At 33.2% G+C, this 27,569-nt stretch overlaps 6 protein-coding genes and 2 long non-coding RNA genes across 13 annotated transcripts; 4 read left to right on the top strand and 4 right to left on the bottom strand.

Annotated features, from left to right (window-relative positions):
* The first annotated feature begins 762 nt into the window (after window positions 1-762).
* On the top strand, window positions 763-3,458 carry LOC130666984 (mitochondrial thiamine pyrophosphate carrier-like). 2 transcript variants are annotated; one of them, XM_057468334.1, is made up of 6 exons: window positions 763-1,234; window positions 1,294-1,748; window positions 1,913-2,022; window positions 2,090-2,242; window positions 2,522-2,721; window positions 2,792-3,458. In XM_057468334.1, exons 2-6 carry the CDS (start codon window positions 1,742-1,744, stop codon window positions 3,240-3,242), a joined length of 921 nt encoding a protein of 306 aa, XP_057324317.1. In that variant the 5' UTR covers window positions 763-1,234; window positions 1,294-1,741; the 3' UTR covers window positions 3,243-3,458. The 2 variants fall into 2 exon arrangements, with proteins under 2 accessions (XP_057324317.1, XP_057324318.1); XM_057468335.1 differs by having other exon boundaries at window positions 764-1,234; window positions 1,294-1,835.
* LOC130666983 (uncharacterized) lies at window positions 3,226-6,016 on the bottom strand. Of its 2 annotated transcripts, XM_057468332.1 has the most exons (3): window positions 5,311-6,016; window positions 4,587-4,812; window positions 3,226-4,371 (listed from the first exon to the last, which is right to left on the bottom strand). In XM_057468332.1, exons 2-3 carry the CDS (start codon window positions 4,809-4,811, stop codon window positions 3,493-3,495), a joined length of 1,104 nt encoding a protein of 367 aa, XP_057324315.1. In that variant the 5' UTR covers window position 4,812; window positions 5,311-6,016; the 3' UTR covers window positions 3,226-3,492. The 2 variants fall into 2 exon arrangements, with proteins under 2 accessions (XP_057324315.1, XP_057324314.1); XM_057468331.1 differs by lacking the exon at window positions 5,311-6,016 and having other exon boundaries at window positions 4,587-4,820.
* Window positions 4,233-5,267, top strand: LOC130666986 (uncharacterized). Its single transcript, XR_008989776.1, has 2 exons — window positions 4,233-4,367; window positions 4,542-5,267. It is a non-coding gene; the product is annotated as an uncharacterized LOC130666986 (long non-coding RNA).
* A 15-nt stretch (window positions 6,017-6,031) lies between the features above and the next one.
* LOC130666982 (uncharacterized) lies at window positions 6,032-10,284 on the top strand. Its single transcript, XM_057468330.1, has 6 exons — window positions 6,032-6,150; window positions 7,210-7,596; window positions 7,687-8,062; window positions 8,154-8,389; window positions 8,496-8,819; window positions 8,894-10,284. The coding sequence occupies exons 2-6, from the start codon at window positions 7,216-7,218 to the stop codon at window positions 9,257-9,259; spliced, it is 1,683 nt and encodes a 560-aa protein (XP_057324313.1). The 5' UTR covers window positions 6,032-6,150; window positions 7,210-7,215; the 3' UTR covers window positions 9,260-10,284.
* On the bottom strand, window positions 9,483-17,086 carry LOC130666985 (ADP-ribosylation factor-like protein 4C). 2 transcript variants are annotated; one of them, XM_057468337.1, is made up of 5 exons: window positions 16,630-17,086; window positions 16,223-16,563; window positions 12,370-12,676; window positions 11,889-12,104; window positions 9,483-11,747 (listed from the first exon to the last, which is right to left on the bottom strand). In XM_057468337.1, the coding sequence occupies exons 3-5, from the start codon at window positions 12,581-12,583 to the stop codon at window positions 11,551-11,553; spliced, it is 627 nt and encodes a 208-aa protein (XP_057324320.1). In that variant the 5' UTR covers window positions 12,584-12,676; window positions 16,223-16,563; window positions 16,630-17,086; the 3' UTR covers window positions 9,483-11,550. The 2 variants fall into 2 exon arrangements, with proteins under 2 accessions (XP_057324320.1, XP_057324319.1); XM_057468336.1 differs by having other exon boundaries at window positions 16,223-17,086.
* Window positions 17,087-17,802: 716 nt separating this feature from the next.
* On the bottom strand, window positions 17,803-21,279 carry LOC130666990 (methanethiol oxidase). Its single transcript, XM_057468343.1, has 8 exons — window positions 21,106-21,279; window positions 20,094-20,251; window positions 19,844-20,023; window positions 19,446-19,749; window positions 19,127-19,387; window positions 18,716-19,049; window positions 18,517-18,639; window positions 17,803-18,043 (listed from the first exon to the last, which is right to left on the bottom strand). The coding sequence occupies exons 1-8, from the start codon at window positions 21,122-21,124 to the stop codon at window positions 17,992-17,994; spliced, it is 1,431 nt and encodes a 476-aa protein (XP_057324326.1). The 5' UTR covers window positions 21,125-21,279; the 3' UTR covers window positions 17,803-17,991.
* Window positions 17,944-19,245, top strand: LOC130666993 (uncharacterized). Of its 2 annotated transcripts, none has more exons than XR_008989777.1 (2): window positions 17,944-18,082; window positions 18,461-19,245. It is a non-coding gene; the product is annotated as an uncharacterized LOC130666993 (long non-coding RNA). The 2 variants fall into 2 exon arrangements; XR_008989778.1 differs by having other exon boundaries at window positions 18,039-18,388.
* Window positions 21,280-21,428: 149 nt separating the features above from the next.
* On the bottom strand, window positions 21,429-27,443 carry LOC130666989 (sodium-independent sulfate anion transporter-like). 2 transcript variants are annotated; one of them, XM_057468342.1, is made up of 10 exons: window positions 27,088-27,443; window positions 26,579-26,838; window positions 25,843-26,163; window positions 25,498-25,773; window positions 25,230-25,425; window positions 24,946-25,166; window positions 24,308-24,872; window positions 24,006-24,232; window positions 23,599-23,935; window positions 21,429-23,233 (listed from the first exon to the last, which is right to left on the bottom strand). In XM_057468342.1, exons 4-10 carry the CDS (start codon window positions 25,708-25,710, stop codon window positions 23,070-23,072), a joined length of 1,923 nt encoding a protein of 640 aa, XP_057324325.1. In that variant the 5' UTR covers window positions 25,711-25,773; window positions 25,843-26,163; window positions 26,579-26,838; window positions 27,088-27,443; the 3' UTR covers window positions 21,429-23,069. The 2 variants fall into 2 exon arrangements, with proteins under 2 accessions (XP_057324325.1, XP_057324323.1); XM_057468340.1 differs by lacking the exon at window positions 26,579-26,838 and having other exon boundaries at window positions 25,498-26,163.
* Between the last annotated feature and the right edge of the window lie 126 nt (window positions 27,444-27,569).

Here is a 27,569-nt window from a genome sequence, read left to right on the forward strand (position 1 = left end):
GAATGTAGATGATCTTGAAGTTAGCAGACATTTAAAAATTTTTGAATTTTTGTTATCAAAAATCAATTACAAAAAAAAAAAAAAAAAAAAAAAAAAAAAAATGCACATATAGAAAATTTAAAAAACTACATGTGCAATTTTTGAAAATATTTTTTTTTTTTTGGTTTATCGCCTAGAAAAAAATCCAAAAATTATTAGACGTCTGCTAGCTTCAGTATCATGAATGTAGCAGACAGATAAATTTCAAATTATTAATAAATAGAGTAAATAATTGATAAAATGAAATTTTTAAAAAATGTACATTTAGAAAATTTTGAAGTCAATAAGCGCATTTTTTAAATTATTTACTCTATTTATTTATAGTTTTAAATCTGCTGTTGTCTGCTACATTCATACTCATCTGTAGCAGACATACGACAATTTTTCTATGACATATAAAAGAATTAAATAATTAAAACAATAAAATTTAAAAAAATACATGTACTGAATTTCGAATTTTCTAAACATGCATTTTTTTATTTTTAGTTTGTGAACATTTTAATTTATTATTTAAAAGATTTTAAAATTTGAAGATGTCCGCTACCTTTACTATCATAATTTTAAAAAATTACAGTTGATATCAATTGGGAATCAATCGAAATTTGGAAAGTAAATTTTAGTTAAAAAATTTGAAAATTCGAATGGTCAAAATGAAGATTTTACTGAGATTTATTCAACAAATTTCGTTCAACTTCCATTAGAATTACTATTATTGATCAAACAATTTTGAAACATGGACGCGCCGATAAAGCGGACAATTTTTGAACTGATTAAAAGTAATGAAGATAATTTGACATTTAAATTAATAATATTTGCTAAAATAAATTCAACTGAAGCAGTACTTGACTTATTCACCAACACAGTAAAAAAATATCCGCCTGATGTAATCACAGGCTTATTACTCGTGCATTCAAAATACATTTTATGTTTAATTGAGTCTCTGGAAAATATCATCTACGAATTTTCTTTGAATCTTTTAAATAACGACCGATCAAATATTTTAGAAGTATGTAGACATTTTCCAATTCACTTCACCGACACTGGTCGTTTTTTTTCTCAGTGGTATTCGAAAGAAATCTCTTGGAGTAAATTATCAGTAGGGAATTCAGCAGATGATTTTGAAAATGTCAAAAAAATTTATAAAAATGTCATTGAAAATATTTACAAGTTCTACTGGGAATTGAAGTCTGCAGATGTAAGTAAATAATTACATAAATGTTATAAGTTATAATTATTAATTGTGATACTCATTAGGTTCTGGAAGAACAATTAGAGCTTTTGTCTAGAGAAGGAAGTGTCCATCTTCCAAGTATTGATACCATGGAATTATTGATAAGTAATTCATGGGGCTGCGATTTAAAAAAATTAGTTGACAATTATTATGGTAATTTAGAACCTGAAGAAGACGATGTTTGGCCTGTTCAAAAAATTCAAACTCCATCATTTGATGATTTTCATAATCGTCGCAATAAATTATAATTTATTTAAAATATTTATTTTTTAAGCTGCTTTATTAAGTTTAGATAATTCTTATTTATTTACGTTTTTGTATTTTACGTACTTGAAAAAAAAGTAAACATATATACATGTGTGTGTGTGCGTAAATTATATAAAAGAATGAGAATGTCATGAATGCGCAGTTGAAAGTTGTTATGAAGTTATTTAAGAAAAATAAATAAATGTCTTGATTTTCATAAAATGAATGAAAAGTGAGTTAATTTTTCAGTGTTAAATATCAAAATATAAATTTCTAAATGTCTTATACATAAATATGAAAATATATAGAATGTTTTGAGGTTAAGAATATATTTTTTATTTTAATTTAATTATTTTCGCTCTAAAAACAAATTATTAAATATTCAAAAATTTTTAGCGGGAATTAAAATGGATTCAAATAAAAATCACGCTGTCGCTGGTGCTATCAGTGGATTTATGACAAGACTGATATGTCAACCTCTCGATGTCATAAAAATAAGATTTCAGGTACCAAAATAAAACCTCAATTATTAATATTATTTAAAATACTAGAAATTAATAAATTACTCCATAGTTACAAGTCGAGCCGATATCTCGTCGACATGTAAGTAAATATCAGTCATTATTCCAAGCAACGTCAACGATTATCCATGAGGAAGGTCTTCTAGCTCTGTGGAAAGGGCATGTACCTGCTCAATTTCTGTCAATAACTTATGGTATGGCTCAGGTAAATGTCTCTCGTCTCTCCCTACGCAAAGACTCAGTAATTGATGATCCTGAAGTTTGCAGACAATAAATAATTTTCGGATTTTTTTTGAACAAATCAATAACAAAAAAATTAAAAATTAAAAATATGCACATGTAGGAAATTTAAAAAACTACAGGTGCAATTTTTTCAAATTTTTTTTTTTATATTTTACCGTCTAAAAGAAAATCCAAAAATTATTAGACGTCGGCTAACTTTAGTATTATCAGTAATTGAACATCCAAGTTATTTATTTAACAGTTTTATAGTTACCACAAACTGATGGAGCTGATGACAAATACAAGAATAAGTAACTGGCAGTTCTCAATGAATTTTATTGCTGGTGCAACGGCTGGTAGTATTGCAACAATTGCTTCATTTCCCTTTGATATCGCAAGAACCAGATTAGTCGCGCAATCTTCCAACCACAAGATTTACACCGGGTTATTTAATTGTTACGCGTATGTATTTTTAAATAATTAAAAAATATTAATAACAACAAGTAAAATAATTTTAAATATTTTTAATTAGGACAATTTTAAAGACTGAGTCAGTGAGAACTCTATTTCGTGGACTTTCACTAACTTTATTGCAAATAGCTCCACATACTGGACTACAATTTCTCTTTTATAATATATCAAAAAAATTATACAAAAGATTAAAGCCTGATACCGATATAACAGCTACCAATTCATTGGTATCTGGTAGTATCGCTGGATTGTTGTCAAAAACTGCGATATATCCAATGGATTTGGCGCGCAAACGCTTGCAGATCCAAGGATTCGAACACGGCAGAGTTGGGTTCGGTAAATTTTTCCAGTGCGGTGGTTTGATTGATTGTTTTGTCCGTATTGTCAAAGAAGAAGGCGTACTGGGTTTATTCAAAGGATTACTTCCTAGTCAAGTGAAAGCCACCGCAACAAGTTCTTTACATTTTACATTTTATGAACAAGCTCTACAACTACTGAGATTTGTACATTAATTTATTAATATATTCATACATATATATAATAATTTATATAATTTAAGTCAAAAGTTAGTTATAAAATTAGTTATATAAATCGACTAGACGATAATTTTTTTATCGGTAATGTAAATAATTAGCCATCGTTTTAAATCAACAAATGTTTGAACGAATTGACGGACAAACGATGGCATTTAATATAAATATATGTGTGTATTTATTATTGACATTAAATTTTAAATAATTATTTGTATTTTAGAGTAGATAATTATCCCCAACTGACAGTGTAACCCATAGAAATCATGAGAGTTTCTTTGATAGCAGGATGAAGCTCGTGTTCGATGTATTTAGTCAGAGCCTCGCTGGCTCCTCGCAGAAAAACATCTTCCATTTCCCGGGCGACATTCTCCTTGGACTGCCAATCGACTCCATAGGGATAATCGTTCATAAAAAAATTATGGAATTTACTTTCATGGGAGTTGTCAAAGTTGTCATCCAGCGGATCCGCTGAAATATTAGACCGCCTTTTACGTTTATCATCCGGGGACTTTGTAATCCAAAATGTTTTTTTAGTTGGCGCGAAATCAAACCGCGAGTAGCCAAGTCGCGAAGCGGAACTTTCGTTGGCAATAACAACGTCTTCTTCTTTCGTCGAATGGTCAACGAAATCTTCATGACGTGGTTCAGCAACGTCATCAAAATCATGATGATGATGATGATTATTATGATCATGATGAAGAAGATTATGATGATGACTGGAAGCTGTCAATGCCGCGGGCTTGTCATGTCGTTTTATCTGTCTGTCCACGCGGTTGGTTGGATGACACCCGTAGGCATAAATTGAGGCGAACCTCGGCTCCAAAAAATTTGACTCCGTACGAATTCTCATTTGTCCCCTTGCGCGGGCTATTGGGCTCGTAGAAAATTCAACACCAGCGCGTTTCAATCTTAAACTCATCCGACAGGACTCGCCCATGCTTGATGATGATGGTGATGAATGTCGCTGGCTTGGTACCAGCAATACTAATCCTGACACTGATAAATCATTGAACATTACACGACTTTTCAGTGAATTATTACTCGGCTCATATTGACATTTATCGACTCTGGCCCACGTGCCATCACGATTATTTCCCGAACTTGGTACCTACAAAATAATTATTTTTATGATACTGAACGTTAAATTAAAAAAAAAAATATTTTAAAAAATTGCACCTATAGTTCTTCTAATTTTCTACATGTGCAATTTTTTAGTTTTTTTTTTTAAATTAACTTGAAAAAAAAATTCGAAAATTGTTAATTGTCTGATAATTTCAGGATCATTGATTTTTTAACTACAAAATAAATAAATAAAAGTCATACCTTTACCGAAACACGTGTGACAGTCATCTCAAGTGGAGCTGACGTAAGTTTTCGTTGATAAACAACAGCATTGTCATCATCATCATGACGGTTCCTTCGCGTTGACTCCCGTTGCATAGCATCCAGAGCACGTTCAAGTCTTCCACCGCATCCATCCCAGCTCAGCGTAAAACCCGGCACGTGCGTCAATCCCAGCAGCACTATCACCACCAGTCTCTTCTGCATACTTATCATCGTGTAAAAAAAATATTATAAAAACTCAGCACTTTTAAATAATGTCAGACCTCTGGTCCGAGTGTCACATATCTGCTTAGCTTGGCAATGCTGACTGAAATGAAAAATAATACTTGACAAAGCTGATATATAAAAAAGTATATACGGTCCCAGGAGTTTTTGAGAGAGTAACCAGTAATATTTTTAGTATCCTGTAGAAAACTTTGTTATTAATTCACTCACTCACGTACTGCAAAACAGAGCATGAATGCCGTCGTCGTCACCGTCTCCGTCTAATGAATCACGGCGTGTTTGAGCACAGTGACACTTGTCGCCGGTGAAATTTTATATTTCATTGTAATTATCATCAGTAATAGTCATAATAATTGTGTTTATATTACATTAAGTAATTTTATAAAATTAGAAATCCTCTTTACTCAATTCTCAAACAATAAAATATCAACTAAATTATTTTTCTTCAACAATATTTTTAATTAAACTTTTTACTTACTTTTTATTTTATTAAATTAAACCCGTAAGATTTAAATAACAATTTTATGTGTTTTTTTTTTTTTTTTTAACAGTCGCTGGATATTATAATATTTATGTGTAATGTAAATATATATGAGAAGATAAGAGATGAACGGTACTTGCACCTTATAGGTCCGGTAGAACTGAGAGCAATGAAAGTAGATGCCAGAGCGTACGTTCCTTTCTTTTCTCTAGACGCGGTAGATATTCGGCGAAGACATTTTAATGCTGGGACGGCAAATCTAGAACGCCAGTATATCTGGGATGGAACCGATCGCTCTTACTATTCTTATAAATTACTTTTTTTTTCTTTTTATATTCTTCCTTTTATATTTCTTAAACTTATCAATTTAACTTTTGTTAGATACTTTGGCTCACTTGGAACATTATTACTTCCAGCTTGCGTAATATCCTTCTTTTCACAGCCCAGGATCTGCAATCCGCAATAATATCAGTTTCTTCATACGCATACTGGCTGTAAACAAACAGCCACCATGCTCGATCAAACCCATATATATATAGTGGTATAATGATATATAACAATCTATTGTTCTCTGTACGATGTAATGAAGGAGATTTAATCCATGCGGATTTAATAATTTTGAATGAGATCGGTAACGCGCATGTCAAACTTCTCACGTTGTCAGGAGTTTGTTATTTTTTAATCTTTTTATTTTGGAAATTATTGTCAACCTCTTTCAGCAAAGGTACTTTTTAATTTTCTACATGTGCATATTTTTGTTTTTTTTATTTTTTGAATTTATTTGGTGAAAAATAAGATCTGAAAATTGTTAATTGTCTACGAATTTATGGTACTGAAGTAAGTCGGCATCTAATAATTTTTGAATTTTTTTAAAAACGATCAATTCTAGAACAAAAATATTTCCAAAAATTGCACTTATAGATTTTTTAATTTTCTACATGTGCATATTTTTGGTTTTTTTATTTTTTTTATTGATTTGGTGAAAAAAAAGGATCCGAAAATTGTTAATTGTCTACAAATTTATGATACTGAAGTTAGCCGACATCCAATACTTTTTTTTTAAACGATAAATTGTAGACAAAAAAATATTTCAAAAAATTGCACCTAAAGATTTTTTAATTTTTTACATGTGCATATTTTTGGTTTTTTTATTTTTTTTATTGATTTGGTGAAAAAAAAGAATCCGAAAATTGTTAATTGTCTACAAATTTATGATACTGAAGTAAACCGGCGTCTAATAAATTTTGAATTTTTTTAAAAACGATAAATTCTAGAACAAAAATATTTCCAAAAATTGCACTTATAGAGTTTTTAATTTTCTACATGTGCATATTTTTGGTTTTTTTTATTTTTTTTTATTGATTTGGTGAAAAAAAAGGATCCGAAAATTGTAGAAAAAAAAATATTTTAAAAAATTGCACTTAAAAATTTTTTAATTTTCTACATGTGCATATTTTTAGTTTCTTTTTTTTTTTAATTGATTTATTGCAAAAAAAATCCGAAACTTGTCTTCCAATTTATGAGTGTGAATGTATCTGACAAGTGGAGATTTTTTAAATTTTTGAATAAATAAATAAAATATAAGTAGAATACAAATTTAAAAAATGCGTTTTTAGATCAACGAAAAATCAGTTCGCGCATTTTTTTAAATTTCATTATTTTTATTTATAAATTGTCTCATGCTTGCTACATTCACACTCAGGATCGTTAATTAATGATACTGAAGTTTGCCGACAAAAAATATTTAAAAAATTTGTATCTATAGTTTTTTTAATTTTCTGAATGTGTATATTTTCAGTTTTTGAAATTAATTTGTTAAAAAAGAATCCGAAAATTTTTTATTGTCTACAAATTTCAAAATCATCTTAATTATATTTAAATACTCAATTTATTTAGTAGAAGATGAGTAGAAAAATAGAAGAAGAACAGTCACCTTTTTTGGTGCCGTCAAATGTCCAGTTGTTCGGCTTTTACCAGTGGAATGAAGCAAAGAGGCGTAATAAAAAGGGTAGTAAAAGTGTGACTAGATGTGTAAAGAAATATCCTGTGATAAAAGAAAAAGAAACTTCAATTGTTGCACCAACGGCCATTACTGACGTCGATCCTGGTTACTTCACTGATCTTGCCGGTCGTCCAATCCGCGAAAAGTTCTCAAGGCGTAAATATGTCGAGCAAGTTAACAAAGTACTCAAAACAAGACTCGTCGCTGGGTACAATCGGGATCATTGCATTAGGATTGACCAGCAGTTTGATGAGGAAAGCAAAAGATTTAGCGACATTGAGGTACTCGACTATAAATATTTTTAAAAAATTCTATTGGCTACAGAGAAATCAAAATATTTATGAATATTATCGTTTATTTTTGTTTTTGAGGATCGTTATCGCGAGTACAGTAACGCCTTTGAAAAATATTTGTCTGACGACCATGAAGCCAGTATGAAAGTGTTGGAAGAAGCTGATCAGGAAGCTCGAAATAGCAGCAAGATGATTTCAAAACGGGACCGATTGTTCAAAGAATTTGGACAAGTCAGATTGGAAGTGTATCAGTGGCGGGAAATGTGGCGTGATGCCAAAATGTGTCATGATTTTATCCGAAAAGTTTTTTCACCACCTCAACTTAATGCTGCTACTGCTACTGCTGCTGCTGATGATTCTGTTTGTAAAGAAGATGAAAAATCAGATAATTATGAAAGTGAATCATTTGTTTATGAAGAACCAGCTGCTAAGTCATCTCTCGAGTGTCTCGTAGGTAATTTTTCAGCCCATAATTTTTTTACGATCAATTGGTTTTGGGTTTCGGATTTCGAGATTAAAAATTAAAAGGACAATTTAATAATCAGAGTCATTCGAGGAAGAGATCAGCGATAGTAATCTTGGCTCCGGAGACATAACTGTAGAGGATCCTCTGGAGTTGTCACGAATTTTTTCCGAAATAGAATCGCGAAATCTCGACGCGCTTATTCATCTGGAATCTCTGGCCAAACCCATGGAAGAGATGACGACGGATGTCGCTAAAACAGAAGAACTTATAAAAAAAGAAATTGGAATCATTGAAGAAAATATCAAAGAGCTCCAGGTCTGTTACCAAACCAATGCTGAGTCATACTTTTACTTAATTAAATATTTTAAACTTATCATTAGTGTTTAAATAAATTTAATTGTAATGAAATTTAAACTTCTAGTCTTTGATCGAAGCCTGCGAACAAAGAGCCGCTAATCTGAAGGCTTACGCGGATTATCTTCTTCAGCAAGTATTCCGAGAACTTGTGTGCTCGGAATCAGTTCTCTATCTCCAAGTTTTTATTGAAGATACGTACGAAAGCTGCGTGGGACCGAATCACGCAAAGTTGGACGGGTTCACAATGATGCGGACGATAGAAAAGATTTACGAGAGTCTCAATATGACTTTGGACAATTTACCAGCAGACATTGTCAGGCAGTGCGAGAAAGAAGGATTTACTCAAGAGATTAAAATAATGCGAGAAGCTGAGGATGCTGCTCAAAAGGTATCTGTTTACTTAAAATAATAAAATAAAATCATTTTATTTATCATAAAAAATACTTTCTCTTTTTTTTGCAGTTCAATCTTATGCATCGACTGCTCGCTGCACTGGAGCGAATAATGGAACCTCCTGAATTTAATTTAAAAACTAAAACTACAGATAAAGATGATGATAAATCATCCAAGCATGATAGCAGAACAAAGTCATCGGCATTAACACCGCCAACATCATCTCGATCTTCTCTTATTGCAAGACAAAAAAATTTACAACTAAAGCAGCTAACAATGCCCAGAAGATCTCGGGGATTTTTTTCAGATGATAAATCTCTCGATAGCGAAATCCAAGATCTTACTTTCGAATTTAAAAAACTCGCCGAAGACAGAAAAATACCAGAGAATCTGCCTTCGGATGCCAGACGGCAAGACTGTCGTGATTCAATTTAATAATTCTTATCATCGCTCGCTTTTACATAAATTATATATTTATATGTACACATTTTTTCCTCATAAGAGTTGTCTTTAAGAAAAACGTATAATTTATAGCGTGGGATGTAGGGAAAAGGAAATGTCTTGCATCACGCAACATGCGTAGGCGCCCAATGTTCCGGTAGAGAACAACTTATCGCCTTTATTTATAAAAAATGTCATCAATAATTTTCCACTCGAGTTGTAAAATTTATCAGTTTATATATTTAAAAAAAAACAAAATTCGCAGTCCAAATATTACTTTATAATACTTACTATTATGAATTAAGAGCGTAAAGATAAATAATCCGTCTACATAAATATCGATATACAATTAATTATAAAATTTCATTGTTTGTTTTTTGTTCCTTTTTTTATAATTAAATTACAATGGTTCTAATTATCAATCAATCACATTAGCATTTTTCACGCGCAGACATACTGAAGATTTTAACGCGTAGATAAATAGATCGATTGGTTAAAACTTTAGATAAAATATTAAGACTAATAAACACAACAAGGGCAAGTATTATACATATACATATACATATACATATACATATATATATAATAATAATAATAATAATAATAATAATAATAATTTTCTTATTACACTTCGTTATAAAAACAACTTACGCGAGGATTCTTATCATCTAGGACTCGAGTATTTTTGCGACCGCAAATAAGCGAGAGAAGTCGACCACCATCGGCAATTAATTTGAATTATCTAATGACGAAAAAAAAAAAAAAACACAAGATAAATCACTACTCGATATGTCATACGTAAGCTCTAATTAGCATATTAAATAACAAGAGTGCGCTAAAAATTTTAAGTGATAAGAGTAATGATAATTAAACGACGGATGGTCTACTTGCTCTTTCTTATTTGACAAGCAATTTTAAATGTACACAAATTATTCTATAGCCGCGTTTTTTTTTACATTACGGACCAGTGTTTATAATTATTATTATTATTTATATTTACATTTGAATATTACCAGACACTCATTCCATTTATAGCACAGACTTAAAACAAGTGTTAAGTCGACTAGTATCATCACTCGCTAGCATACGGGAGTGACATTTTAATAATTAAAATTTAAAAGTTATAATAAAATATAATAGTAATAATAGTTATGATTTATGATAATAATAAAGTAGTTAATTAAAACCAACTGTCAATATAATGAGCAACGAAATGACTAATGAGAGCGAGAAGCTACCGGTGAAATAAAGACCGTATCAATAGACTGTGTGAACAATATAAATTATAGTAATAAAACAACGATCTTATCAGAGACGTAGGTCTGCAATTAAAAGTTGTATCATGTTGACAATCAATTGCCAGCAACGATGTCGAGACTTTACTGGGTTTTAAATTTAAACAGACAGATATAGAACTCAAGCTCGAAAAATCATTAAACTATAAAATACACATTACACGAATGACTCAGTAGGTCAGCGGGGTACAAAGATGTGTAAAGTATTAATAGACATAATAATAAGAGGCACGAGCATGTAAGACGATGAGTTTTTAGTCAATTGTAGCATCAGTCGAGAGTTACATCTCTTCTCTTTTTCTCTCTCTTTCTCACGTTATTTTAACTTTCTCCCATTTTCCCTACTTGTGTCTAATTGTATTTATATATTTATATATATATATATTTTTTTTTAATTTATTTATATTGTAATTGGTTGAAAAAGACGTATTATCACGATGACAATAATCATTGAGGTCGGATTGTGGTTCAATAATCGTTGCAACAATACACGCGTTGGAGTCTCAGTAATTAAAATATTCACCTACGGATTACAACGCGTTAATAAATTTATTATATTTCTTTTTTAAATATCCACGTTTCATTTATTTACCGTGTTATCTTTTTTTTTATATACTTTTTTTTACTCCTACTTAAACACGTCGCAGTAAAAACGGGCCAGTTATAGGAGTTGTCAGTTGGTGGCATGTTTATTCGTTTTGTCGGATTGTACTTGACTCGTCGTCGACTTGAGCTTCCAAACTTGGGCAACGACGTCGATTCGTCAAAAAATTCCCCACACAGAGACATTTACAGACACTTGCTTGTAAACGCGTATATATACTCGCTGAGTACGGCAGCGACTGAATAATCCGGTCGTGCAACTTCTTTTAGAGAAAATAAGTTACCGTATTTTTTAACCGGCCAAATATCACAATGATAATTGGTTGATATTTGAGGACACGAATTGTGCTATCAAAAGACACACGTACAGTCCTCGGAGGCGCGGGCCTACCTAGCCCGTTTTCGGTTTAATTTAGCAAGCTTGCGTCGCTTCTGTATCAACTGATAAAGAGTATCGAGACCCTCGTGAAGACCCTCTCCGGTAATAGCACATGCTGGTTGGACCCTTATGCACGAACAGCCCGGAGATCCTGTGAGCTCAAGCACGCCGAGATGCTTCTCCAACTCACCAACCTCTTTAGCACCTGAAAAATAATTCCCGAGACATTTATTAAACGTGACCGTCTTCATCGTCTGCTTCTCCATCCATCCACTTTATTAAATTATTTTTTTTGCTCCAATTTTTTTTATTGCCTACTTATCCCAGTGCATTATCTTTCACTTACCAGGCAAATCTTGTTTGTTAGCTAAAATAAGTATCGGCACACCGGCATTGTCTGGACTTCTTGCTGTTCTAGTTAATTCCATTTTAGCTTCCTCTAGTCTTTCCGTGTCACACGAGTCTACGACAAATATAATACCGTCGGTGCATCTCGTATAAGACTTCCAGAGGGGTCGTAGCTTTTCTTGCCCACCGACATCCCATACTAGAAAATTTACACCTAAAAGCATTACATCAGTTAATACTTTAATACTCCTCGGTATTTATTACGTTCATGTTAAATAACTAAGACAAATGTTTATCAGTGTTCTTGTTAATTAAACCGCGTAATTAAATAAATTTAAATAGCAGACATTAAAAATCACTGTCTATTATTATTTTTTTTTTTACAGCCGCCACTTTAAAAGCCGATAGATTAAACTCAAATCGAAAGGAACAGTGTTTGAGTATAATAACAATAATAATAATAATAATAAAAAAAAAACCTTTAGCTTTTCCAATAGCCCCGCGAATTCTCTCACAGTTGAAACCAATCGTGGGAACAGTATTGAGATACTGATCGAATTTAAGTCGATACAATGCCGTGGTTTTTCCAGCGCTGTCTAGGCCCAGCATGGCAACGTGGAGCGGCGAGCCGGTGGGTAATGCCTCGAGGAGGCCTCCGCCACTCGTTCCTGTCCTGCCCATCCCAGCACCCATTCCTTCCGTCTATCTGCTTTCGCTATCTGGCAAGTCGCACATCTAGACGCTATTTGTTTCCTACCAAACGCCGCTCCGATCCTCTCGGTTCACCTAAACAATTAAACAGATAAATACAATTACCACAACGACATTTATTCATTACTCCAACTGAACACACACTCGTAACTTGAGCCACCAATACAATAAAATCTATTGATATTGTGCTCCGTACCGCCAGCGTCATCAATGATCATCATATATATTTATATTTTAAGTCATTTAATTTTCAATGGGTAAAGAGAAATCTGCGTATAATAAAAGGCATTTAGGATGAAGCAATATTCTTAAGTCGATATCGGTACAGTGTTAGAGTATGTTATTATGACCTACAGCGCCAGATTTCTCTCTCTATCATTATCATGCTCCCTCGTATTATATTCCAGTCTTTCATCTCTTTTTCCTCAGTCTCTCGGTTTAATACTATGCCATACCCCATCTTTTAACTTATTCATAAAAGTATATATATATATAAGCAGCCGTAGAAGCAGAGGCAGAGGGAGAGACAGATGCAGAAGCAAAAGCTAATGTAAGCTGAATCTCATATATTATTATTTGAGTCAACTCTGTAAACTAAAGTCGCTCGATACAACATTTACCCACTTTTCTTAGCAACCTCCTTACACATTCGACGGACCTGCATCGTCGACGGATTGTTTCCAGATTAACGATACCACGGATGAAAGAGCTGAGAGTTACCAAGTACTTGTTGGCTGATAAAGAGAGAGAGAGAGAGGGGAAGATAGAGATAATGATTGCGAGGGGGAGGGTATAGAAGGGAATGAGTTGAAGGAGAACAACTGTATTTTACACACATCAGGCATTTTATCGTTTATTCAATATGAAAGTAGGTTTCGCATACATATTGACGCTCAAGATGAAGATGAGCCAATTATCAGCCTCGGCGTATCGTCTCCGCTGCATTTGCCTGATGCTGCCTTCCCTTCCCTTCTCTCTCTTTCTTAAATTACACATTATACAATTATAAAGACTCGGGTGAGTATTAACAACTCAAGACTCGTGCCAATACACGTACTAACATACATATGTATGTATGCCTACATATATTTATGTACAAAATGACTACAATAATACATTTGATACGTTCTCTGCACATACACGCTCGTGCGTTATTTTTCTTAATCTTTTTTTATTTTTAAATGAGACTAGAGTAGTACACACAGACCGTTATTCTGGTGGTTCGTGGTCTTGTAACTCCTCAAGCAACCAAACGTATTATCTGCGGCCGTACATACACTCGATGCCATGCTGCAAGTCTTTTCTTCAGTATGACTGGGGCTTTATATTACTTTTTTGTATGTAACTCACTTTATATATATGTGTAATAAACACGATGACTACACACACCAGTAAGTCCGTCATCGCATCGTGTAAATAAAAACACGGGCGAGGAAAAAGTAGGCATAACGGAATCATTTTGTGGAAAACGAGAAACTAAAAAGGGAACAAAGGGATCATTGTTTTCCTGATTTTTTTTTTTTATAAATTACTATCAGCTGTCTACTATTTTTTTACTCTCTACTTTTAAATTCATTATTATTATTTCTAAGCCACCATGAATTTTTCTCAGCTCCATTCTCTTATAACATTGAATTTACTGAGAAAATTAATTTGTCAATGAAATTTTTATTAAATTGTCTTATGAAATATATATGTATGTATATATATATATTATACCCGTGAAGGTCTTGAGTGATTTTGTAATATAAAAAAAATACAACTCCAAAATTTAGTGAGTAAAAGGTCATCTACTCCAAAAATATGAACAATGTGACCATGCGCAATGCAAAACATGACATAAAAAAAAGTGATTATTATTGTTGATGTTAATATCATCATTATTTCTCCTTGGTTACAGAGAACGTGAACTTTAGCTTTTGATCGTGCGTAGTCTCTATCGACTGGTAGGACGACGCGTGCGCAATTTTTCAACCCGTCCAAATAAAATCTCAAAACCCGTTGCATAGAAAAATAGAAGAAACAGAAGAAGAAGCAGAAGCAGAAGCAAAAGTATAAGAAGAAGAAGAAGATAAAAAAAAGTTAACGCTGAAGTTCTTGAAACAGTTGAGAGAGCGGGGGCGTTTCTTCGCTATTCGCTTGCCTGATTCTATGTCCCTCAACTGTAACTATTCACATCATCACAGTACATCACTCCGTAGTCCAATGTACTGAATTATTTGCTGTACTCTCATCTGTGCTAACTCGTGTATTATAATACAGTTGTCGGACCTTTTCATTCTGCCCACCGTCCCGAACGAATGGCAATCTATTTTTACACTCTACCCTCATCTTGCCGCCTAGTCGCTCTGCCTGCTGCTACACCACTGCTGTGTAACAAATCTGGGATGTTTATAAAAAAAACCCATCAAGTTAAAGCCCCGCATTTTTAAAAATCCTATTGCTCATCCTTCTATTCGTCTCACCCACTTGGTTTCTAAAACTTTCTATTACCTCAGCTCCGAACCCACGGGTTTTAAATTTCAACTGCCAATACTCCGACTCTTATTTTATATATATATATTTTTTTTTACTCTGCTACTTTACCTATCGTCTAATATATAACCCACTAAAGCCACTCAGCCAACGCAAATGTACTTAAACTTTTATACGACTTCAATTCTGTTCCTTAACGAGCGTATTCTCTATTTATTAGCCGAATCATTGGACTGATTGATAAATAATAAAAAATACCTCATACATTGTACAGTTTTATGATACAATAAAAAATATAATAAATACAATAACGTTATTGTTGGACTTTACTCTGCCCCACTCCTGTTATCTACAAAAAATATTGAATGATTACCGATAAATAAAACCGAGTGTCAGAAAATGTTTACCTTGGGAATTGGAAATTGTCTGCAGTCTGGCCGAGCGGTTTAGTAAAATATAATAAATAAAAAAAAACTAACATCCAACAGCTAAACCCGATGTGAGAATACAAGACGAAAAAAGCAAACAATGAAAATAAAAAGTAAATAAGTCTACATCAGTGGGGGAGGAATGCAGAGATATCAGGATGAGATGTCGCTTGATGGTTGCACAGGTAGTGAACCTTTCTTGTACATTCATTCACAGGTAGCAGCAGCCTTCTCCACCTGCCTTTCTCTCTTTTAGCTTTACAACACTCTGACAAACGGCCTCTGGCTACAGTTTTTACGGGCTCCATTGTCGTTACAACGATTTCAGCTCAGCCAAAAAAATATTCTGCCTTTACATACACGGCGAGCCATTCGTTTGTCAATAAGTCCAGGGAAAATGGACAAATAAGGCTTTGGAAAGGCCATTTAACCAAGACAATGTATGCATCCATCCATCCATACAAATACATATATATATATATATATTTCAAATACACTGGAAAGTAAAAATAATAATAACAACAATGCAACATATGAAGGTATGGTAAAAATGCAAAGACCTGCTAGCAGTTTTCCCTCTTACATAATTCATAATTCAAACTCATGAATTATCGTTCTCAATTACTCTATACTATACTCCAATTGCACTACAGCACATCTAGCTAATTAACTTACATATAATGGAGTTAATTTAATAAACAATTATATTGTTGCTTACCATAATTGAGTCATAGACGTCGTAAACAGGCTTATCCACTGAAATATGTAGAGCACAGGAATAATCTCGATGGTGATAAGATTCTGGCGGTGTTATAATTTAAAAAAGTTATCAGTATAATCCAGGAAACTGTTTATTATTTACAACCGCAAATCCCAGGGCTTCGGTCATTGATACAATTGACAGTGCACCGTCAACGGAGCATATCTAATCAACGATCCAACAAACATTAATTCAAAAGATTGCCCACTGGGTCCAACATAAAACCGTCCGAGCGTAATGCCGTAATATTTTTATTTCCCGCTATGGTAAATCAACCCTAGCACATTACTTTTACTTCCCTATTACAGTTAAATATTTATATAAACATATATTTTTATGGACTATTTGTTATTTTAATTAAATACCCAGTTGTCTTGGTGATTTATCAGCTATTACGGAGCACTCAGTTGGATATGTCACTTGTTATATTGGATGATAGCTGCTGGGGTTGATAGACTAGTTTTATTTTATTATTTTATAATGCAGTGATTTAATATATTTATTAGTGTGTGTGTGTGTGTGTGTGTGTGTGTGTGTGCGTACTCCGTCCTGATAAATAAATCGACTGAGGCTCGGACTGAGGACTCATCCAGACCCAGACGACACCACTTATTCGGTAATCATAATAACACTAACTCGGTTCAACACACAAGACACAACAGTACCCAGCACTAGCACTAGCACCAGCACGACAATTACGAGAGGGCAATACTCTTTTAAAAAGTATATGTATATATATACATATATGTTGTGTGTACATATGTATCCGGAGAGACGAGAATCGAGACTGTCGTGCTCCGCACCGTCGCCGCCGTCACCTCAATGCTCTCTCTGCTCTGCTCTGACACATTACGCGCCGCGGAGTTTGAATTTACCGCCGGTAGGCGCGCTGCCGATGGATTCAAATGTTCCCGCGCTTGGTATTTTTTAGTGATTGCTTGCTTATTTTTGTGAAGATTGGATGAGAGGAAATTATTAGAAAGTCAAGTTGGTGGGATGGTAATTTTATTTATGCTTTTAAAATAATGAATTTTTAATTAATTAAGTTTTCGGACAGTTTACATATTTTATGTGACTTGTTATCCTCACTTTCACTTGTTTCCGGGAATTGTTTCATTACATTGATGTTATAACAACAAATAAAATAACATGAGTGTGACTGACAAGTAGAAATTTTTTGAATTTTTGAATGAATAAATGAAATGTAAGAATAAAAATTTAAAAATACGTATTTTGATAAATGAAAAATGAGCGCGCGTTTTTTTAAATTTCATTATTTTAAAATTTATAAATTGTCTCATATCTGGTACATTGACATAAAAATAACATAAAAAGTATGAGTATGAGTGTGACTGACAAGTAGAAATTTTTTGAATTTTTGAATGAATAAATAAAATGTAAAAATAAAAATTCAAAAATTTCGTCTTGATAAATGAAAAATGAGCGCGCGTTTTTTTGAATTTCATTATTTTAAAATTTATAAATTGTCTCATATCTGGTACATTGACATAAAATAACGTAAAAATAAATACACAGGGTTTATGAATAAAACAGTTGTATTGCATAGACATAGACATAAATTTACATGCAAGTACATGTGTGTATATATATATATTTTTATCTAAAGGTTACGCAGTACAATACAATACGCATTGTCATTGGGTGTTGGCACTTGAATTGTGTAGGAAAATAGACGAGTTATATAAGATATCAGATATATGACAAAATTAGGAAGATTCTGGAAGCCAAATGTCGGAAGTACAGTCACCGCCAGGATATCTGTGTAAAATAAAATACATGTATTGTAATTTATTAAATGTATGAAAGAGTAATTATCTATATTATTGTTATTAAATTTGGTATCGACGGAAATTTCTGCAGTTGAATTTGTGCTTTTTTATGGTTTCGACTTTTTTATTGCCAAGTATCGGGATAAATAAATTTATCTATATCATTCGAATGTCATTTAAATTACGCGGGAAAATGCGATCGTATATTTTCTTTAAATAAATTAATATTTTAATGAAGTAAAAAAAAAATATCAAACGACTCATAAAAAAATTAACCGTCTGTAGATTTTTTTGCAAATCTCATAATTAAACAATCACCGAAATCAATAAGTTTGTGAGTTAATGATGAGGTTTGTCTCATTAAATCTACATGATAATGAACAATTAAATTTAATAAATTTTGTAGTAATACTCGGGCAGAGACGTAATGACTGTGGGTTGCTCGTTTAATATTAAAACTACCTCATTTCGTGGGCAAGAAGAATGTCATCTTTGTCTGCTCCGAAATCAACGAGGAAGTTTGGATCCAGCTTCATTCCACCGTTATCGACGTCAATGTCAAGCTTTACCATCGTCGACCCATGTCTATAAATAGATTAACTTATTGGTAGACAGTATGATTAATAATTGCTGAAGATCAAAGAGGCAAATTAATAATTACTTGACTTGTTCAGGATAAAATTCCCTATCCCAGGGCTTCAAGAGTGAAGTAGTGACATAAAGTCTCCGGCCATCGAGACTCAATTGAAGCATCTGTGGAGCGCCATAGAGTCTGCGTCCTTTTACGATTACTGGTTCAGGTTGACTCGACAACTCTTTGTCCTCGATTACACGGACCTTGGAGTCAGAGAGTATCGAACCACCCAAGAACACTTGACCAACTAATCGGGGCTTTTTTCGATCTGTTATATCGTACTGTCTTACGTCACCGTGCAGCCAATTGGTAAAATATAAATATTTATCATCCAGACTCAGTAAAATGTCAGTAATCATTCCTAAAAAAAATAAATAAATAATTTATGAATAAATTATTAAATTTAATAACGTAAATGTAAATATTATTTATTCTAACCAGACATGCTTGGACCTATCCACCCGTCGACTTTTTTTTCTGGCAAATCGATAACTTTATCAGCGGCCCATTTACCATCATCAGTTTTATAAAACCTGAATATATTTGATGAGACAGCACACCCGACAAACCCTTCATTCGCCAAAGGATCATGAAGAAATCTGACTTCAAGAGGCGCGATTCCTTCTTCTCCTAGATCAATAACCTGCTCAAGACTTCGGTTGGTCCATGAATAAAAATTTAAATGTCTTCCATAAATATCTAAAACAAATTGCATTTAATATTTACTGGAAATCATATATTATTTACATTTATTTACCCGGATCAGAACTCTGTTTAGGATCATATCCTTTTTTGAAAATCCTCGGGACTCCCCATTCCGTTGCAATAAGAACGTCATGATGAGGCTGGTACCAAAAATCGTATCCAAACTTGGCTTTCTTCTCACTACAAGTCCAAGAACCTTTTGTTTCCAGAGTTTCACTGTCTACGCACAAAAATTCACCTAGACCATCGCCGTTGGGTTTCCCCATAGTTGATATGATGATTTCGCCGTTTGGAGAACAGTGGGTAGTGTGTGGGGTAGCTAGGCCGTGTTTATGCATTTCTTCCGGCTCCAAAATCTTTTACGAGACAAAAAAACATTGTAAGTTACACAGAACTGCTTTATTTGAATTGAAATAAAGAAACCAGCTGAGTTAAGTATACAAACACTACCTTTTTTATTTTAGGCTTACGCTCATTACTCATATCAATGAAATAAACTCTATCAGACATCAGACACGGCAAAACAAACGTGTCTCTTTTTAATTGAGAGTCGTGGCAGCTGCTACATATGTTCCACCCAGAATGATGAAGTTCATCACCCGCATACGGCATCCGTAATTTATGAATAATCTATTTTGGTTTTATAAATATTTAATACTCGTCATATATTTTCTATATTTAGATAAATAAAAAGAACAACCTGACAATAGGTAGGACTTGCTGGATCAACGTCAACTGTTGAAAGAACGTCTGGCTTATTATCATCAGCACTGATACAGACGACGTACATTATTTTTTCTCTCGGGCCTTTCATCGCAGCTTTCGGGGTTTTGTAACCCGGCCCACATTGTATATGATCTGAATTTACAAATATTACTGTTATTATAAATAAAAAATAATTTTTATTAATTAACGCCATTCTCAGACGTCACCCGCTACTTTGTTTAAATTTTGAATGACTTAACTGTCTTACACGTATCAAAATTTTATTAATTACAGTCGACCCCATTATCTCGGAACCCCCAAAATTTTGACCCCCACTCCGAGCTACTAGAATTGGCATTCGACGAGTCGGAATTCCTCGTAAATTTAATGTCTGAGTTAATGGAGTTCGACGGTAATTAAAAAAAATTAAAGCCTTAATTGAAAAAAGGACATCGTAGTTGCAATTTCGCTGAGATATAGAATTTTTAAAAAAATACTTACAGCTGTTATCAATTAGGAGTTAAAACAATTTGTTTAATAAATTAGTCGAAAAAATTTTAAAATTCAAATTATAAAATTGCCATGAAGATTTTACTGAAATTTATTTTCCGAATTTCTTTTAACTCCCAATTGATATCAACTGTAATTTTTTTTAAATTTATATCCCAGCAAAATTGCAACTACGCTTTCTTTTTTCAATTAATGCTCCAATTTTTTTTTTAATCAATTAATAACATTTTAATATCGTTACAATCGTTGAAAATTTTAATGTGTGCTGGGGAACACTGTCTGAGAATGGCCTTAACTCCTAATTAATAACAACTGTATGTAATTTTTTTTAAAATCTATGCATCGGTGAAATTGTAACTACGTGTCCTTTTCTCGATTAATGCTTTAATATTTTAAAATTAATTAATTAAATATTGATACAGTTGTAATTAAAAATTTTTAAAAAAGTGCGGGCACTTTGAAAATGTTCTAATAAAATAAAAATATGAATAAAATACCTCTGGTAGCTGTTGCCATGTTGCGAATGAATTGCGTGTAAGATTATTAACATATATGTACATATATATGTATCAATACATGAAAAGAATTCACATCAACAGTTACATAAGAGTAAATATATATAATAGTCAGCAGGCATTGAGATAAATAAGTACATGTTATTATTATTAATAATATCGCTGGCTGATATTTTTTATTTGCGTCGTATTTTTTATATCTTACTCCTTAACTAATATATTTATTTATTCACTAACATTGGCCCCATCCTTCCTCTTTATATAATTAAATAATATAAGAAGAGCTAAATAAATATTCATTTCCATTGGATTTTAATTACAATTTATTTATTATATTAAATATATAGTAGGTTGTATAGTTTTTTAGATAAAAATATGAATTATATTAGTGATATGATTGGATATTTTATTTAGAATTTAATGTTTCGATTGTTGTTTTATGAACACGAATTATGAGAACCCAAATTCTCATAGCAATTCTTTGGTGCTTTAAATTTAAATTTACATTGCAATAGTAGACTAGTTTTAAGTATAAGTATTTAAGTACTTTCACTTAGTGGTCCAATTGATTGTCATTACTACAACTAATTACTGTAATTACTAATTGCTAGTATAAATTACGTGGATTTTTTTTTAGAATCAGTTGATTGTGAGAAAACAGTTGAATTGGCCATTGAATTCTTTAGCTCTTTTAGCTTTGCCTGTTGATTGTTGGTGTAAGGAAAGTAATTGAGATGTAATTCAATTAACTTTTTAAATTGTTCCTTGGCAAGCTCAGTTCTGTTATTAATTACGTCCAATCCGGCGTCCAATTTATCAAGACTGCGACTTACGTTCATTATCATTAGAAGAATACGTTCATTTTTTTTTCCCCTGCCGACAAAGTTTACTATCAAAACACAAACCGTGAGAATTAACACAATTACGAGACATTTTTGTAGGAAACCCAGCATAATAATTATTAATAATTTTTTCATTGACATATTAATTCAATATAAATAAATATATTCTCCTTTCTCCATTTTTATTTTAGTGACAGTCACTAACTGGACACAAACGTACGTTAAAAAAAATTGATACTTTAAAATTACACTTGACTGCTGAAGAATTCAAGTAACGCCCACGCGATTGGCTTTAAATATTTCAAACGTCGTTCCTGATCTAGAAACGACACTTATGACAAAACTAAATTTTGATGTTTTACCGAGTTTCCACATGTCGTTATTATGAACCAGACGACGTGGATAATTTCAAAAAATAATAAATGAAAAATCGATTACGAGGATCGACGTGTCCCCATTGGCCGCCGGTGCTGGTAAACATTTTTATTGGGTTCTTATCAGTTGCGATTAAACGTAACAGCGAAAAAACAAAAAATTAATGTCGCAACTCGGCTCGGCTGCTTCACCGTTTACTTGATAACTGGCCGTCCACGTGTGGCTGCGTAGGTGGAACCGTCTGCGTTCATTTCCACCCTTTATTATATATATGTCATATATTATATCTCGTATGCTTTTAGCTCCGAATCAATAAACGCTCTAACGAAATCTCTCATGCGCTATCTCTCGGGATAATCGGGATTCTTGAAGATGCTTTAATTTAATTAACGATTATTCAAATTTTATCATTTTAAGTTTTTTTTTTTAATAATAATAATAACAATTATAATTAGTTGATGAAATATTCATGAAAAGATCATGATTTAAATATTTTACGTATGTAAAGTGATGGTTTGCAATGAGAATGCATTGACAGTAATTGTTTTTACAGTATATATAGTTGACCTATTAATTAAATACTGATCAGGTATGAATTTATGTCGTCATTGATGTTGATGTTCCATTACTCTGTTTAACATAAAGGTGATGATGATCCCCAGTGAGAGCAAGACTTGGTAATAGCCGTATAAAAGTTTTAGTATTCAAAATAAAGTAGTGAAGGGGATTTCAGCTGGCGGTGGCCAAAGTCGGTAACAAAGCCGCCCTCACCTCATTGAGCTCGTGGTAATTTGTGTGGGTCGCTCGGTGAATCAATTCGACACTTGAATTCGAGGAAGCTTCACATGAGAGCTCTCGTCTTATCGTACCGGATAAAGCTCGTGGCGTTTTGTCTGGAGATAAAATTACCAGCAATTAAAATTAATAAGCTAATTTATATTTAAAATTATGTAGTGACTAAGGGGCCGTTCGTAAAATACGTTCGCACTTATGGTGGGCGAGGGGTCTAAGGAAACGTGACCTTCGCAGCTCATCAAATAATTTTGAAAATTTTTATCTCGGTTTTTTTAAATTTAAGTTTTATTATTGCGAATAAAAATTTTTTTTACTATTAATGGCCATCATGTGCGGGAGGGGGAGGGAGTGTCTATCATTCGTGACGTAATATTGATAGGGCCGCAGAAAATGTGCGTGACGTATTTTATAAACGGCCTCTAAGAAAAAAAGAATAATTAAGTCGAGTATTTATTAAATTTACCTTGGCTACGATATAGTAAATATGATAACTCTTCTTGAGTTGATACATGCTGGAAGTCTTCACCGCAAGCTCCGCGAAGGACGGCTACGACATCCGAACGGGGATTGAAAAAATAAAGACCCTGCTTACGGGTATTAAATTCCCCAATTAACGCGGCGATCCCTTTGGCAGCAGTAAAGTCTGCTCCTAACACGTATCTGCAATCGACGACAACTGGTAGTTGACTCGAACCTTCGCGTATTCCTGCATGATCAACAAACTGCTTGATAAAGTCCACTGCAGGGAAGTACAGACTGTTCCCAGGAATCACCAAAAGATAATCCGTTCCCGACTCCGTCTATTTATTATAATATTTTAATTATTTTGAAATTATTGTTGACAAAAATAATGATTTTGGTCAAACTTACGACACATTTTTCTACATGAATCGTTGGACGTGCTGATGGATACAGTAAAAACATAAGATTTATTCCTACTCCAACTAAAATTCCGTATTCAACTCCGATTACAAGGCACAGGAAGAAAGTAGCGAACATTGGAATCAAGTCTTTTTTACTTGACTTCCACATCAGCTTCACAACTTCATACTCGATCATGTATATCACCGCAGAAATAATTACAGCAGCCAATGATGCTGTGGTTACAATTAAATATAATGAGTAAATGAAAAGAAAGTCAAGTTAAAAAAAATTATTCTGACGAAACAAACCTTTGGGAATAAAATAAAAGTACGGAGTAAGAAGACTGAGAGCTAGAATAATTAAAAGACCGGTATAGAGTCCAGACATTGGAGTCTTGACGCCGCTGGCATGATTGACAGCGGACCTGCTGAAGGAACCAGTTACCGGCATTGCGCTGGCACATGAACCCAGGACGTTGCACAACCCGAGAGTCAGGAGTTCTTGCGTTGCATCGACACTGGCCCCGTTGGCGAAGGCTTTGGCGATGGCGACGTTGCCAAGGACACCAATTATTGGTACGAGAAAAATAGCTGGACCCAGTTCGGTGCACATGTCGATGAAATTTAAATTTTGGTCGTTCATCCGTGTGGAGAACGGCGGCAAACTGAAGGACGGCAGGCCTGATTTAACGGGCCCGGTGAGTACGAACGGCGATCCAGATTCTAAAGAACTCATTTTATAAGCTATTGTCGAACAAATAACAACTACGATAGCATTCCTAGCTGTAGATACCAGCCAGATTATTTTAGCGAGAATTTTTCTCTCTCTCGTTGGTTTTTCTACCCTCGAGCACCATTTTATGTCTTTCATTTTCTAAAAAAATAAATAATTTATTAAAAAATAACACTGATATTATTAATTGTATATATTTTTATATTTAACATACCCTCAATAGCAAAAGAAAAAATATACAAATGAAACTCATCCCAGCATCCCACGGATTAGTATCACCAATATTTTGAATTACTTTGCTAAGAGTGTCAATAAATCCCGAAGACGTTATTTTTAATCCAAGAATTCCTTTCAGCTGAGACGCGACAATAATTACTGAGGTAGCGGATGTGAATCCAACCGTCACCGGTATTGATATAAAATCAATCAGCACATCTAGAACAGTAAATAAATAAATAAACTTGAGAGACCATCAGCAGTTACCAAGTTCATACCTACCGAGATGAAGACACGCCATCACGAGTTGCAGACATCCAGCTAAAAATGCCAGAAGTACCGCGAAGTCTGCGCTCTTTCCTTGGACATACTCATGAGTCATGATAGCCATCAGAGCCGTCGGGCCTATGGTGATGTCCTTGCAGGATCCAAAGATCACATAAACTATTGCTCCCATGAACGCTGAATATAATCCGTACTGCAAATTAAGAAATAATTTATTATAAAACTAAAAAGATCTTTGGTTTAGTTTATTAAGTAGACATTTTACCTGAGGTTCAAGTCCTGCTAGTGTAGCATACGCTAGTCCTTGGGGCATGACCGTAAGTCCAACAGTTATTCCCGCAATAGCATCGCTGATGGCTTTCTCAGAGTCGTACTTGGGTAACCAGGACAATATTGGTACCCGTTTTAATAAAAGTTTTTTTAATTTTTCGCGGTTCATCTTGGGTTGCTCTTCGAGTTTGTGAGCAGCGAGCATCATGGTAATGCAATGTCAGTGAAATAACTTTGATTGAATTCAATCTCGTTGATGACTGCGCTGTTTCTTTATTATTGTTATTGTTATTGTTATTATTATTATTATTATTATTATTATTATTATTATTATTATTACTAGTCTTATTCTTCTGACTTGTTGATTCGTAAATTCAAATGATGAACCAAAGTGTAGAATCGAGACAATGGTCAATGTGATCTTCAACGGGGATTTCACCAGACCAAACTATCAAAGGCTATTTAAATCTATTGCGCTCGCGCCATAGAACGCACTGAAAGCTTTGTAAAACGTACATCGTCATTTTATATTCTACAAGACACGATCATACGATCCAGGGTAACTCAGGCACGAAAAAATGACGATAAAAAGTCACCAGCAGCCTTCAAACTCGGGTTTTTTTTATCTTCTTCGCTGCCGACTTGGGTCCGGGCACTGGCTCTGCAAGAAAATTTATAACATAAATTAAAAATAAATATCTATGTAATTTTATGTTAATTAATCATTTGCCAGCGCATAATTTAGCAGTAAATTAGTTAATGAGTAGTAATAATTAAATAAAACGACGGTAAAATTTTATGAGAAACAAGATCCGGCTCTTGAGGTCCCGGTCGGGTCATTGATCCCAAAAATCTGATACATTCCCACCAACCTGACCTGGATAAGAGTTGTCTCGTTGCATCCTTCACTTGCATTTGCTTATTATATGACACATATTTATATAAATTAATAACAATCTGTCATTTAATTACACCTTCATACTTAATTATTATTTCTTCGCTATTCGAATACTTCTAAAATTTTTTTATTTTCACCACAAGTAGGACAGACTTTTAATAAATCATTTTTTACTTACACTCAATATTTATATTTATTATTATACATCATTATGTTGTTTAGATCACTTGAGTAATAAAATAAAATTTATTGTAAAAAACCTTCGATTGTTTTTACAGCTCAACATTTATTGCATAACTATCAGTGCTATTGTAAAATAAATTTCACATTAGTAAGGTCACGTATCTTACCAGCACTAGGTCTTTACACTTAACTTTTAACTTGATCAATAAAAAATTAGTTTTCTTTGAATTAAATAAATATAAACTCCAAACAAATCTGAAATTAAAAACCAGTTACTGAATGTTAAAAAAATTTTTAAATATTTATTCAAATATTTATCAAGTTCATGACAAAACTAACAACCGGTTTTCGTTATCTTGGACAACAATTTAGCGTATCAACCAAAGAATGACTGCAATTAAATGGTTTTTATTTTAAAATACTACAATAATATGTGACATTTAAATTTTTCACGCTCTTTTACAAACATACGGCTTTTTTAAATAAATTTATTGTTGTACTTACCAGTTATTTTTTGTTTTATTAAGCGGAAACGTCTGTTAAAGTTTACTGAACCAGACGGCGACGAGGACAGGGACTGGGATCAGATTTAATACGAATCACGATCACTAATAACGTAAGCGTAAACATACAAGGGTTGAATCGTAGTGTGTTGTCATGTGGTGGCCGACGATGACGATGGAATGTCTAACTCGATCCCTTGCCATTTTCAAGTAGCTCGTGGTCGTGGTTGTTGATGTGCTTGAGGTAGTTGACATTTGTCTGAGTATTAAATACTAGCACATGTACTCACATGTAGACATCCTGACACACAAACTGATTCTTCACATTCTCCCTTGATTACTTGCTTTATATATATATTTATATATACATATATACTGTAGATTTAATAATAATGTTGTTGCAGGCGAATTTTCATCGGCGGAATTCAAAAAAAATTATTTTCCCGGGTTTTTCGCCATGAGCGCATTTGGCGGGAAATTTAA

The sequence above is a fragment of the Microplitis mediator genome, chromosome 4 (genome assembly GCF_029852145.1).
Source record: "Microplitis mediator isolate UGA2020A chromosome 4, iyMicMedi2.1, whole genome shotgun sequence".
Taxonomy (NCBI): Eukaryota; Metazoa; Arthropoda; class Insecta; order Hymenoptera; family Braconidae; genus Microplitis; species Microplitis mediator.